The sequence below is a fragment of the Mustela nigripes genome, chromosome 2 (genome assembly GCF_022355385.1).
Source record: "Mustela nigripes isolate SB6536 chromosome 2, MUSNIG.SB6536, whole genome shotgun sequence".
NCBI lineage: Eukaryota > Metazoa > Chordata > Mammalia > Carnivora > Mustelidae > Mustela > Mustela nigripes.
The window spans coordinates 213,661,380-213,673,968 of NC_081558.1; the positions used below are offsets into that span (position 1 = coordinate 213,661,380).

The following is a 12,589-nucleotide window of genomic DNA, read 5'->3' on the forward strand; positions in this document are numbered from 1 at the left end:
AAAAAAAAAAAAAAAAAAAAAAAAAAAAAAAAAAAAAAAAAAAAAACCCCGAGTTTTGGGGCGCCCGGGTGGCTCAGTTGGTTGAGCAGCTGCCTTCAGCTCAGGTCATGATTCCAGGGTCCTGGGATCGAGCCCCACATCGGGCTCCCTGCTCAGCGGATAGCCTGCTTCTCTCTCTCCCCCTCTCCCTGCCGCTCTGCTTACTTGTGCTCTCTCTCTAGCTCTCTGTCAAATAAACAAATAAAATATATTAAAAAAAAAAACCCCGAGTTTTCTGTTGTTTTTATCTCCCCAATAAGATTTGCCTATTCTCAGACTTAGGCCCCCCAAACAGTAACTCACTCAGTGTCATTGTCCTCTTTCTTTTTTTCAAAACCATCTTAGCCATTTAAAAAAAAGATTTTATTTATTTATTTGACAGAGAGAGAGATCACAAGTCAGCAGAGAGGCAGGCAGAGAGAGAGGGAGAATCAGACTCACTGCTGAGTGGGGAGCCAGACAAAGGCTCAATCCCAGAACCCTGAAATCATGGCCTGAGCTGAAGGCAGTGGCTTAACCCACTGAACCACCCAGGCACCCCCATCTTAGCCATTTTAAATTACATAGTTCAGTAATGTTAAGTATTTTCATATTGCTGTGCAAAAGATCTCTAGAACTTTTTCACTTTGCAAAAGAAAAATACTATACTCAGGCAACTGCCAATTTCTTCCTCTCCTCCAGTTCCTTCCATGATAATTTACTTTCTGTTTCTATAAATTTGACTATTTTATTTTTATTGTTTGTTTATTTTTATTTTATTTATTTATTTTTTAAAAAATTAACTTATTTATTTTTAGCATAACAGTATTCATTATTTTTTCACCACACCCAGTGCTCCATGCAATCCGTGCCCTCTCTAATACCCACCACCTGGTACCCCGACCTCCCACCCCTCCCGCCACTTCAAAACCCTCAGATTGTTTTTCAGAGTTCATAGTCTCTCATGGTTCTCCTCCCCTTCCAATTTCCCCCAACTCCCTTCTCCTCTCTAACTCCCCATGTCCTCCATGCTATTTGTTATGCTCCACAAATAAGTGAAACCATTTTAAAGATTTTATTTATTTATTTGACACAGAGAGACAAAGCGAGAGAGGGAACACAAGTAGGGGGAGTGGGAGGGGGAGAAGCAGGCTTCCTGCTGAACAGGGAGTCTGATACGGGGCTCGATCCCAGGACCCTGGGATCATGACCTGAGCTGAAGGCAGACATTTAATGACTGAGCCACCCAGGCACCCCTAAATGTGACCATTTTAGATATCTCATATAGGTAGAATCAAACAACATTTGTCTTTTTGTGAGTGGCTTATTTCATTTCACATAATGCAATCAAGTTTCATATGTGTGGTGGTATGAGATAGGATAAGTTTTCTTTTTAAGACTGAATAACATTCCATTGTATGTATTTACAACATTTTGTTCATTCACTCATTCATGGACATTTGGATTGTACCTACCTCTTGGTTATTGTAAACAATGCTGCTATGAATATGGATATACAAATAATTTTTATCATTCAAATTGCAAGTCTCCCTTGAATCTTCTTGCTTTGGCTCATTTTCCTCTTATTTTTTCTTTTGTTTGCTTGCTTATTTGTTTGTTTTTTAAAGTAGGTTCCACACCCAACATGGGTCTTAACCTCACGACCCTAGATTAAGAGTCGCGTGCTCTACCCGCTGGGCCAGCCACGTGCCCCTGTTTGTTTCTCTTTTTGATTCAGAATTTATAGTCATTATCTGTTGGAAGGTTGGGTTCCAAAGGAGATTACTTGGCTGTAAGGGAATTGGAGTCGGGGACACCTGGGTGGCTCAGTTGGTTAAGCAGCTGCCTTCGGCTCAGGTCATGATCCTGGCGTCCTGGGATCGAGTCCCACATCGGGCCCCTTGCTCAGTGGGGAGCCTGCTTCTCCCTCTGCCTCTGCCGGCCACTCTGTCTGCCTGTGCTCGCTCTCTTCCCCCCCCCCCGATAAATAAATAAAATCTTAAAAAAAAAAAAGGAATTGGAGTCGACAGTGAAATTGGATTTTAACAAAGATTGAGCCATATGTTATTTATGAGCACATAATAAGACAGTCATTTCAAGAAAACTTGAAATAAAAGAATGAGTATACAGCAGGCCTGTACAGACAACAAGAAAGCTGGAGTCGGATTAATGATATCAGATAAAGAGGAATTCAAGGCCAAAAGCATTAAATAAGAAAAATGTATAATTTAATGAAAAATGATAAAAATCTATGAAGAAAATACAGTAGTCATGAATCTTTATGGATCATGATAGCAGTCAAATACACAAATACATGAATCAGAAACTCCTAGAAATAAAATGAAAACTTATTAAAAACATCTTTTAATAGATACATTGTATTTATTACTTATCAGGTACAATTATAATTAGAAACTTGATTTAATAGACGTGTATAGGATATACTTATGCATACTAGCATGAGTAACAGTATATTAGATTAATATTAATAAAATGTAGTCTTCCCTTGTACTTATTAAAACATTTTCCACAGTGATCATATACTTGGTCAAAAAGAAAACTTTCATAAATTTCAGAAGGGAATGATTTTACAGAGTATGTTCTTATCCCAAACACAGAATTACAACCTGAAAGAAAAATATCATAGAAACTTAAGAAATAAGCATATCCCATTTCAAATAACCCCATATCCCAAAGAAAATAAAACTGGTATTATAGGGGCACCTGGGTGGCTCAGTTGGTTAAGCGCCCAGCTCTTGATTGCAGCTCAGTTCATGATCTTGAGGTCAAGAGATGAAGCCCCCAAGTGGGTCTCTGTGCTGGGCATGGAATCTGTGTATGATTCTCTCTCTCTCTGCCCCTCTCCCTCAAAAAAACTCCTGATATGATAAATCATCAAATAATAAACGAGAAGTTATTTCATATCCAAACCCCAATATATGAGCAAATCTCTCCCTACACAGAGTAAAATTATTACTTTTAAATACTCTTATGATTGAAAAAGGAAGGAAAAAAATAAAAAGAGTGGTAAAAACTTAGTAAAATAGTTAATTATAAGTACATTCCATGCCCAGTGTGGAGCCTGATGTGGGCATTGAACTCATGACCCTGAAATCAAGATCTGAGCTGAGATCAAGAGTCGGATGCTTAACTGACAGAGCCACACAGGTGCCTCTAAAAGAAATATTCAATTTAAATAACTAACAATAGGAAAACAAGATAAAAATGTAGGCAGTATGAACCCAACAAAACCCAAAATCAATTAAATACAAATGAGAGAGAAAGTATGTGTCTTTGTGCATATGGACATGCCTATATATATATATATATATATGTATATCCATATGCATATATATATATATACACTCAAATTATATATATATAATTTGAGTGTATAATTATATATATATATAATTTGAGTATATGTAATTTGAATAGATACATGTAATTTGATTATATATAATTTTAACAGAGAAATGAAATAGAATAAACCCCTGACCCAGTTGATATATTACTTAGAATACTTTCAATTTTACCTAGATCAATTCCTGTTATAAGTACAGAGGGGAAAAGTCTAAATAAAATGTTAGCAAACTGTATAATACAAAGCAGTATTTAACATACTTAGTTCTATGAACTGATTGATGGAGTAAACCCTTATGTTTGTTTCCATAAATACCAACAAGATATTTGATAAAATTCTTCAGACTTTCCTAGTTAAAACTAAAATGGATTAAAATATAAACAGAAGGAAACTAATTAAACATGATAAAAACCAATTATCAAAAGGCAGCTGTAAGTGTCACACGGATCATGACATACTAAATCATTTCTATTACAATTAGAGGCAAGATAGCATGCTTGTCATCACTATGTTATTAAACTTTGTTTTAAAAGTTGTAGTTACTATAGTAATGTAGGAAAATAAAATGCATCGTGTATATATGTAATACATGTGAAATTTAAAAATTATCTTTATTTTTATATGATGTAATTGTACACCTAGAAATCTCAAGAAACTTCAATACAATCTATTAGAATTAAGAGTTTATGACATTTCTGGATAAAAGAAAAACATAAAAATTAATAGTTTTTGTTTATATCAGTAATAATGGATAGGAAGTTAGAATGTAAAAATCAAACCTCATTCACGATGGTGATAAAAATCCATAAAATAATTAGGAATAAATTTTTCAAGAAAAATATGGGGATTCATATTATGAAGACCATAATTTTGTTCTGAGGGACACCTACAAATACTTAAAGTAATAGGGGGACCTACAATGTGTCTGGATATGTTGACTAAACAATAAGAAGTGAACATCTTCTTTTTTTTTTTTTTAAAGATTTTATTTATTTATTTGACAGAGAGAGATCACAAGTAGGCAGAGAGGCAGACAGAGAGAGAGAGAGGAGGAAGCAGGCTCCCTGCTGAGCAGAGAGCCCGATGCGGGACTCGATCCCAGGACCCTGAGATCATGACCTGAGCCGAAGATAGCGGCTTAACCCACTGAGCCACCCAGGCACCCAAAAGTGAACATCTTCTAAACTAACAAATATAATTAATGCTATTTCATTTTATTTTTTAAAGATTTATCTATTTATTTATTTTAGAGAGAAAGAGAGCGCAAGTGGGAGGGGCAGAGGGTGAAGGAGAGAGAATGTCAAGCAGACGCATGCTGGTGTGGAGGCCCACGCAGGGCTTGATCTCAGAACACTGAGATCATGGCCCGAGCCAAAACCGAGAGTCAGATGCTTAACCAACTGTGCCACCCAGGCACCCCTATTTAATGCTGTTTTAACCAAAAGCTTATTTTAAAAAATTTGACACCAGGAAAAATGACTTTAAAATTTATTAGAATAAAAAATATCTGAGAAGAGCTGAGAAAAACTGAAAAAAGACTTTGTGTAGCAACTTGCCTTTCTGAATATTAAAATTCACGTTAAACACTACATTGATAAAAGCAGTATGTTGGCATGGGAACTGATAAATATATTCATGGGTATGTCTTGATATTCATATATAGAATAGTATATTAACAGATCCAAATATATACATAAAACTTAATGACAAAAACATCTTAATTAAATGGGAAAATGATGATCTATAAATAGTGCAGATATACTTTGCTGTTTATCTGGATGAAAAAACAGAGCCCTACTTTACATTCTATGTAAAATTAAATTCTAGAGTAATTAAAGCTGTGGGTGTTCTTAATTAATATAGAAGAACAGCACTGCATTTCAGATAAAAATTAGATAAATTTATTGTATGTAAAAGACTAAAAACTGAAAAACAAAATTTATAAAACTTTATAGACTAAAAAAAAAGTTGTAACTTGACAGAGAGCTAATATTTCTATTATATTAAGAACCTCTAAAAATTGACAATAAAAGACAGACAACTGAAGTGAAAAGGGGCAAAACATATGAAGACAGGTAGCTGGGCAGGAAATATAAGTGGTTAAAACTCATGAAAAATATGCTTTCTCTTATTAATTAAGAAAATGTAAATTAAAACAAACAAAAATAAAATTCGATTTTGTCCCCAATGTGTTATTGAAGATAAAAAAGAGCTGTCATCTTCATTGGTCTTGAAGATTAAGGAAAAGAGAATGTTCATTTATTTACTATGGAATATGAATTGCTACAGTTTCTTTTTTTGGAAAGAGATCTAATTAAAAAATTAAAAAAAACCCATCATTTTATTCAGCTTAGTAAAGTGTTGTTTATAAAGTACAAACAGATAAGTTCTGAAAAACTGTCAGCTGGGAAATATTAGAATAAATTGTATATTTAATATTCAGCAGATTTTCTTTTTTTAAATGAGGTTAGAACCATCTGATTTAACTTGGGCCAATGTCCATGATATATTAAACTAAAAAATCAAGTTGTGCCCCATGTTCCCATGTCTGCTCGAAAAACCACAAAATTAAACAAATATAGCAACCAATAAAAAAATAGCCTATATGTATGTATTAGGATAGTTTCAGGTACATATGGAAATTTTGATATTGATTATCATAGGAGCATGGCATTAGAGGACGAATCTATGGTTTAACTGCCTTTGAAATACGAGTAACTGCTTTCCTCCCAATTTTGATGAGATATAATTTACATATAACATTGTATTAGTTTGAGGTATACAATATAAAGATCTGATGTATGTACATATTGCGAAATGATTACTATAATAAGTTTAGTCGATATCCATCACCTCACACAGTTACAAAACAACTTCTTATGATGAGAAAATTAGCTTAATATCTTAGAAGGTTGGCAACTGTGGGTAAGTCTGAAGGGCATAAAGTAGGAGGCGTAGACCTAGTCCCACCTCTGACTTGCAGTGTTACGCTTTCTGCCTTGAATTTCTCATCTCTCAAGTGTGAGTGGTAGTAACCATCCTACCTATCAGGCTACAGTGTTGTAAAGATAAAATGAAGGATGAAGACAAACATAATTTGAATAGTTAAAAAATGTTGAAATGTAAGCTATTATCCTCAAGAAAATTCTCAAATATTCTCAATTTATATAATGCAGGTGGAAAAATCATCTGAGGAAACATCTTCTCTTCCCAATGGTGATGTAGCAGGAGAGGAACAGAGCAGTGTAGAGGTAAGAGTTAGTATCCTGAACCATCTTCCCCCTGACTACCTTCCTCAGAATGTCTACTTGGTTTTCATTTTTCTGTCATTCAACTCTATATAGATAGAGTATTTATCTATCTATTTATCTATCTATCATCCATCATCCATCTATCCATCCATCTACCCACCCATCATCCATCCATCTATCCATATATTTATTCACTATCTATCATCCTTCATCCACCTATCCATCATCCATCCATCCATCATTCATCATCCATCCATTGATCCATCATCCATCCTTCCTTCCATCCATCCTTCCTTCTTTCCATCCTTCCATCCATCCATCCATCCTTCCTTCCATCCGTCCATCCATCCATCTGTCCACCCATCATCCATCCATCCATCCATCCATCCATCATCCATCCTTCCATCTATCCTTCCATCTGTCCATCAATCCATCATCCATCAATCTATCCATCATCCATCCATCCATCCATCCATCATCCATCCATCTATCCATCTATTATCTCTCTCTATTCTCTATCATCTTTTTTTACTCTCTAAAATTATAAAACCTGCCACCACTCAAGCAACAGAAAACAAACTGCCTGAATATCAAATCCTTTGGAGTTCTCTTCATAAGCCTTAAATGGATGAATTATAGCTCCTCATTAGTGTGTTTATTTCTCTACCATGCACATGACTCAGATGTACTGACCGACAACAGGAGGTCCAATGAGCAATACAGGGGGTGGTGATTCTGTACTAGTAGCGAAGTGACCAAATAGATAGGAAGTCTGTGTTCCCTTTGTTTATATACTGTGTATCCAAGTAAGAAAACCGTAGCATGTGTGGTTTGGTTTTCCCTTGAAATCTTATCTAAGGTTAGTGATACCATGGGTTTGCTTCATGACCAGGGAACAGAGAAGACTGAAGAGAGTGGAGAAAATGAGACACAAAAAGAGGACAACGGGGACGCGGGCGACCTTGCTGAGTCTCAAGAGAAGAATGTGAGTGTTGGTTTTTTGCCCCATGGTTTCTCTGGATTCAGGTCAACAAGCATTGCAGCACCTTCCCTGTGCCAGGAATCCTCCTGGGCATACTGAAGTGAGCAGGGCAGCCAGGAGCTGAGCATTTAGCCAGTGAGGAAGCAGGAGGAAGTGTTCACTATCATGGTCAAGGCAGGTTGAGGATTAAAAGGAAGCCAGAGAAGGACCCTGAACCCAGGCCTGGAGGGGCAGGCTAGACAAGGCTTTAATAATCTGTAGTTGTATTGTGACGGGTAGGTTAGGTTCAAGTTCTTTATAAAACAAGGGACCTTATCCCTTGGTCATGAGTAATGATGGATTCCCAGCGAACGCCTGCCAAGGGCATTGCCTACTGAGGGCACAGAGGTAAGGGGGTGTGATGTTTTTTGGGAAGCCAGTAGGACCTGGGGATAAAGAAGGGGCCCTGGGGACGGAAACCCATAGTCCATTCAGATCCAATTATGGGAATATCAGCAGCTCCAAGACCTGTGATCTAATTCTAAAGGGGTCCCAATTCAGGGGCCCCAGAATAAAGGACAGGGTAGACTGTAGTTCTAGAATGGCCAGGCTGAGAGAATGGGGTATCAGATGGGCCACTTAGTCATGGAATTCTGAAAATGTAGCTGGGAAGCCAGGTAAGCGGAAATGGTGGTGCTCAGGGAGCTGAGCGTGTGGGCTTGGGGGCATTGGGCTGAGCCCCCCTCAGAGTTTCAATGGTCGAAATGCATTGGGTCAGTTGCAATAAAGACTTGTTTACTGAACCATGATGGTTTGCATTTTTATCTGCTTATGACTTTTTAAAATGATTTATTGATTCCAGAAGAGGTGTAGATATCTCATTCCCAGCAGATGGAATGTGGTTATAAAGGGCCGTAGGGAACCATGTTATGGGCTTGTTGGGGTGGTTGTGGGTATCAATTCATTTGTATCTTAAAGAATTTAAATCTGGAGGGGCCAGGGCAGTAAGTTCCTCATATTTAAAGATGGCTAGGGGCGCCTTGGTCATAAGCAGTCATTAAGCATCTGCTTTCGGCTCCAGTCGTGGTTCCAGGGTCCTGAGATCAAGCCCCGCATAGGACCCCTTGCTCAGCGGGAGGCCTGCTTCTCCCCACCTCACTCCCCTTGCTTGTGTTCCCTCTCTCACTGTGTCTCTCTCTGTCAAATAAATAAAATAAAAAAGGTGTCTATTTCAAAGTGTTGATAATTCAAGACTCTTTGAAGTCTTTAGTTTGGAAAAACACAAGATCTTTAATCCCAACCTAGAAGTTAGATGGAGTTTCATGGCAGCCTGTGTCATTCAGAGATAATAAACTTTAAATTAAATATAGCATCAATCTCGTTATATTGTCACTTAAAAATCCATGTTTTTATAATGCAGACTTTACAGGAATTGTCTAGTGCCCTCTTATGGTATTATTGATTTATACTTTCTGAAACCCAGTTGCTTCCTGTAAGACAGAGAGACAAAGAAACATTATACCCTAATCCCTTTCTCCTGGGGAAGGTAACATTTTCATAACTATAGCAAAGAGGGGTCTACTTTCTCTTCTCAGCTACTGTTCAGGGAGGTGGTAAGCCAGCAGGTCTGGGGTCCTCTTTGTTAATTTCTGTTTTTTTGAATTGAGAACTCTTTACAAGGTAAATTATAATCCTATGAATCCTGATAGGAATTAAAAAAAATCATCTTTGTTATTTTTGCCTGGGCTCTGGTGGAGAAATGACTAAGTAAAAGGCATTTTAATTTAATTTAGTTAATTAATTTATTTTTTAAAAAATATTTTATTTATTTATTTGAGAGAGAGAGAGAGTGTATGAGAAGGGGGAGAGTCAGAGGGAGAAACAGACTCCCTGCCAAGCAGGGAGCCCAATGCAGGACTCGATCCCAGGACTCCAGGATCATGACCTGAGCCGAAGGCAGTTGCTTAAAAACTGAGCCACCCAGATGCCCAGACATTTTAATTTTAGATGAATGTAATACTCACATTAATGATCAAACTCATCTTCAACTCTTTAATCATATTCTACATAAAGATAGATTCTGACTTTCTCCCATTTGACAAGTGATCCATGCTCTTTGACTTACTTTAATTCAGTTGTATAAGAAAGAAACCCCACGATTTGTCAGTGGGCATCGCAAGTGACATAGTAACATGATTAGCTTTGGGATTGAATATAGAGGAAAATGGACTGAAATTTGAAAAGGAGACCAAACTTCCTGATATTTTGAATGGTTGCATTTTGTACTTAAAAAACCTCCCATCTGTTTAAGTGTTTTTGGGTTCATTCATTCATTCATTCATTTAGATTTATTTATTTATTTGAGAGAGAGAAAGAGAGAGCGAGCGCGTGGGGGAGGGGCAGAGGGCAGGAAATCGCAGACCCCCTGCTGGGCCTGGAGCCCGACGTAGGTCTCATCTCCTGACCCTGAGATCATGATCTGAGCTGGAATCAAGAGTCAGATGCTCAGCCAACGGAGCCGCCCAGGCACAACTTGGGTCTGTTTTTCAGGTTAAGATGGGACGGCCACCCGGGCTACTTGTCGGCACACCTTTTGACCCACGGTGCACTTGGGCTTAGATCGGCTAATTTGTAACCAACGGAGAAGCTAACTAGATCGCTAGGTCTTACCTCTTTATTTATTTATTTATTTATTTTTGTAAAGGTTTTATTTACTTCTTTGACAGACAGAGACCACAAGCAGGCAGAGAGGCAGACAGAGAGAGAGAGAGGAGGAAGCAGGCTCCCTGAGGGGCAGGCAGCCCAATGTGGGGCTCGATCCTAGGACTCTGGGATCATGACCTGAGCTGAAGGCAGAGGCTTTAACCCACTGAGCCACCCAGGCGCCCCAGGTCTTACCTCTTTAAACACTGATTTTCAAAACACTAGACACATCCTGGTAGATTCTTCCAGATCTTACAGCCCAGATCAATCCCAAAAGCCAGAGCTTTTTTAGATAAGGCTCTGGTCTGTTGAAAACCACCTGACAGAGATTTCATGGAGTCTTAATGTTTTGCTCCTTCTGGCTGGTTGTATTTGAACAGCAGGGCTCCCTCTGCTCCCTCCGTGGGCAATAGAAGGGTTCCAGGACCCGTGGGCCTCCTTTGGGTCCTAAATCATGTAGCAAGAATGTCAGCTTCTTCTGTTTGTCTAACAGTATGATATCGGCTTCAGCCCTCCACCTCATGCTGGCGGGACCTTCCATCAGAGTGAGGGGCTGGTGGCACTGGCCCCTCAGCTGGGTCAGGCCCTCTGCCTCTGACGGAGCACATCTGCTGCCCTGGGGTTCAGTGTTTCCCCTTCTGCCCCTGTGTCTCCACTCTGGCTGCTTCTGTCAAGACAACTCCAAACCCAAGCTCCAAGCCCCCTTTATAGGGACTGTCGAGATTCATCGCCTCTCCTAGCTGGCCTAGGGTCTTAAAAAGCAAGGCCTCTGCTTTCTTCCCCGGGAGCCCAGATCCACCACCAATCTGTGGGTCTCTTCTTGGAATGTGGGAGGGGTAGTAACTCTGTTCCCTGTCCCCAGCGTTGTGTGCTAAGGAGAACAAAACATCATTCATCCCTGCATTCGGCCACACTATTGATGACAAAGAGTCCAAACATATTTTAACCTTTCATTCTGAAATAATTACAGATGTACAGGGACATTGTTCAGCGTCCTATGTAGCCTGCCTGTGGTGACGTCCAGGGCTGATGTCCCTGATAGACACGGGGCAGTGTGGACACCAGAATGTGATGCGCTGCCTCTCTGTGGAATGGACTAGAGAGCTGACTCAGTGTGCACCATCACTGCAGAACTTTCCTTTGTGTGTTGAGAACAGTTTTCAAGTGTACAATGGTAGCAACTGCCTGCGGCATCTGGCAGCAGTAAACCGAGGGATAGCCAGCTGAGTAAGCATCTGAGGCATGGGCTTGTTCCTCTAACTGCTGCACATGCTCACTCGGGACACACTTGATGCCTTTTTTATCTTATTTCATCTTATTTTATTTATTTATTTTTAAAAGATTTTATTTATTCATTTGAGAGAGAGACACAGAAAGAGCGAAAGCTTGAGCTGGGGGAGGAGCAGAGGGAGAGGAAGGAGCAGACCCCGCACTGAGCAGGGAACACCACATGATCCAGGACTCCAGGATGCTTCACTGCCCGAGCTGCCCAGGTGCCCCTCTGATGCCATTTTAATGGTGAGAAATATTTATCTAAGAATATCACTCTTGGTTTAAAAAACAAATCAGAAATGGAGACAGAAGCCATCACCTCCTGTAGTGAAATGGACCTCCCCTGACCACCAATCCAAGGGTCCCGACTCTTAAATGCCAGACGCCAAGATGCGCCTTACCACGTGCTGCGGGGTTGGGGGCATTTGGGAGGCAGGACGGTGAACACTGGGAAGACTGTTCCTTCACGCCTGAGAAGATCTCCTCTGTTGCTCCAGACCCCAATAGAGAGGGGACTTTGTGACCGCCTTCCCTGCTGACCTGGGAGGGACGGGGAGCCAGGGAGGAGGGGCGAGCTGTGTGTGGCGCCTGAGAAGGAAGTGGAAGGTCGCCTCAGCTGCAGGGTGCACTCTGAGGAGGGGGCTGTGGACTGGGGGCCTTGTGAGAACTTCATGGGAGCCTGGACATGTTGTAGCTGGTTCACCTTTGCGTTGGGTTTCCACTGAGGTAACAATTATTTTAAGTTGTGCTTCTTGCCAACTCAGTGGTCCTCTCCAAAATCTCTTAAGACCTTGGCTTGCCTGACTACATGATTATGGCTTGTAAAGCCCACTCGGCTTCCTCCAAAACCAGTCCTGAGGAGAGTTGATTTCTTGAGGGGCAGAGATAGGTTTAGGTCTTTGAGGAGCTGCTGAGTCTCAGGCCAGATCCCTGCAGTGCCGGGAGATGGAGAGAACTCTGCCTTTGTCCCTGAGATTTCCAGCCACTCGGAGACCACTTGCCCTCCTCAGGTCACTCTGG

General features: G+C 40.0%; 1 protein-coding gene across 2 annotated transcripts in view; it reads left to right on the top strand.

Moving 5' to 3' along the window:
• Nucleotides 1-12,589, top strand: part of SH3BGR (SH3 domain binding glutamate rich protein) — a 63,890-nt gene that overhangs the window by 38,413 nt on the left and 12,888 nt on the right. For both annotated transcript variants that reach the window (XM_059392361.1, XM_059392362.1), the window contains exons 4-5: nucleotides 6,559-6,633; nucleotides 7,526-7,618. In XM_059392361.1, the coding sequence (XP_059248344.1) occupies nucleotides 6,559-6,633; nucleotides 7,526-7,618 (168 nt within the window). The remainder of the gene's footprint in view (nucleotides 1-6,558; nucleotides 6,634-7,525; nucleotides 7,619-12,589) is intronic.